General features: G+C 57.6%; 1 protein-coding gene across 1 annotated transcript; it reads left to right on the top strand.

Annotated features, from left to right (window-relative positions):
- Positions 1 to 27: 27 nt before the first annotated feature.
- SPRG_22171 (hypothetical protein) lies at positions 28 to 780 on the top strand (the record flags this gene model as incomplete). The annotated part of the gene is made up of 1 exon (XM_012345184.1): positions 28 to 780. A coding segment is annotated over one exon (753 nt), but the record flags the coding sequence as incomplete, so codon positions are not given.
- Between the last annotated feature and the right edge of the window lie 1,456 nt (positions 781 to 2,236).

Genomic DNA, 2,236 nt, shown 5'->3' with positions numbered 1-2,236 from the left:
GCGCCCATCACGCCGACTCCGGGCAAGGCGCTGCGTTTCTGCACGTACAACCGCCAAGCACTCTCCGAGTACTACGGCGACATTTACTCGGACGTGCTTCGCAACAACAAGAACGAGCAGTTCGTCTACAACCCGTCGGCCATGACGCTCGTGTCCGAGTCCAACGGCCAGTGCCTCGACGCGTTCCTCGACGGCAGCAACCGGTACCAGCTCCACACGTACAAGTGCATGGAGGGCAACGTCAACCAAAAGTGGATCTTCAACGCCAACACCAACCGCATCGAGCACGGCACGCACCACGGCCTCTGCGTCGCGTCGGGTCCCGCGGGCACGAAGGCGCGCGTCGAGATGTGCAACCAGAGCCTCCAGCAGTTCTTCAGCGACTGCGACGACTCGGCCACTGTCGGTCTCCGCTTCCAGACGTGCTACACCAACTCGTGGCTCTCCGAGTACGACACGGGCCTCTACGCCGACAAGGTCCGCAACAACGTCAACGAAAAGTTTGCGTACGACCCCGTCGCGCAGACGCTGCAAGTCGGCAGTAACGGCCAGTGCCTCGACGCCTTCTCGACCGGCCACGGCAAGTTCGGTCTCCACACGTTCCCGTGCGATGCCAAGAACGCGAACCAAAAGTGGGTGCTCCAAGACAAGCTGGTCAAGCACGCGACGCACCCCAACTTGTGCCTCGATGCGGACCCGACCGACGACCGCCACAAGGCACAGGTCTGGGACTGCACGGCGTACAACAAGAACCAGTGCTGGAACCTCGTGCGCCATTAAACCACGTTAACCTTGTAAAGAGAGACGAGCTGCGTTTTTGCCTCGACAGTTGCCCACATCTTGTGTGGTGGATGCTCGCAACCTGCTCCGCATCTAATATATCCTCAGGCGTCGTCCTTGCAAGTGCAGGAAGCAAGGGAGGCCAGTGGCTCGCACTTAGTCGTTTTGATACGGTCAACCAAAGGTTCAACCTACGCGTGCGATCCAAGCATCCGGCCGGCGGGAATCTCTGAGTACGCACCCCATTCTTATAGTCTGGCGCCAACTCTGCCTTGGGGACTATGACTTGGGGACTACCATGCGAAGACCCGCGACGTCAGGATGGCCGCGACCGTCGGCCGCTGCCATCGGAAGTCCCTGCCGCCCTTGCCTCCGCCCGCACGCTGTGCAGATGCGCTCCCTCGTCCTTGTCGTGCTCGACTAGGCAACACACCCAGAAAGGGCCCCCGGCTCTGTTCCCACGATACCCTCCCTTGGTCGCCGCGCGCCGCGCGGCGACTGACGGCCGTGAGGCAATTTCTTTCCCCGACATAGATTCTGAGAGGCTCAGCACACCACTTCTCGGAGTTTATAGTTGTTGACAGGTAGTAACAATCATATCTCAATAGACTCACTTCAACAACAACAACGCTGCAACGACGACGCGGCCCAGGATACCCATCCTCTTCGACCGAATCGATGCTATGCCGTCGGAAGACTTCGTCCCGATCACCGTTCTTGGCCCAAGAACTGCGCATTCGCTCGTGGTACTAGCCGTCGTACAAGGAAACACATCCAACTTGTTGTATCCCTTGAGTCACACCAATACGTACTGAAGAGGCCTGACGCCACCATCCATCGCGCGTAACGCTCGCCTATAGCATATTTCTTCCAACAAGCTATAGGGGCTCGATGTGACTTCGGTTTCACTACCGGTATGTTGGTTGCCGCGCTGCAAGGGAATCAAACAATTCCCTTGTCGCGCCGCGCGGCGACTGACGGCCGTCATGCAACGTTGAAGTTCGATCGTGGGATTGCAATGGGAAATTAACACATGGCGCTCGTTAGTGGCACTCGTTTGGCGTAGTCAAGCTATAGTCGATATGTAGTCGAACCATACCAGTCGAAACCTAGTTGGGGACTACCTCGTAGGATGTGGGTGGAATAGAGACTAGGCATTGGCTATAATTCGGAAATGGAGACCAGGCATTGGTCGATTTTATTTAAACGGCACAGGCCGGAGACCAGGCATTGGTCTAAATTGAGGTAATTCAATCTAACACTCGAAGTTCGTCGAAGTTCGAAATCCGGATTTTCATATCTTCGACACGAGCCCGCCGACCGTTGCGGCCGTTGCATCGGCAGTTACAGAGCTATGGACTGCCGCAGCTCCGCGGCAAGCGGCCGACGATGCGCGTGCGAGTGAGCGACCTCAATGGCCGGTCGTGCTTGTCTTTCGTAGTGCGCCGTCCAAGCC

Source organism: Saprolegnia parasitica (genome assembly GCF_000151545.1).
Source record: "Saprolegnia parasitica CBS 223.65 unplaced genomic scaffold supercont2.21, whole genome shotgun sequence".
Lineage (NCBI taxonomy): Eukaryota > Oomycota > Saprolegniomycetes > Saprolegniales > Saprolegniaceae > Saprolegnia > Saprolegnia parasitica.
The sequence above is the reverse complement of the archived record's forward strand: the minus strand, read 5'-3'. Positions and strand labels throughout refer to the sequence as shown.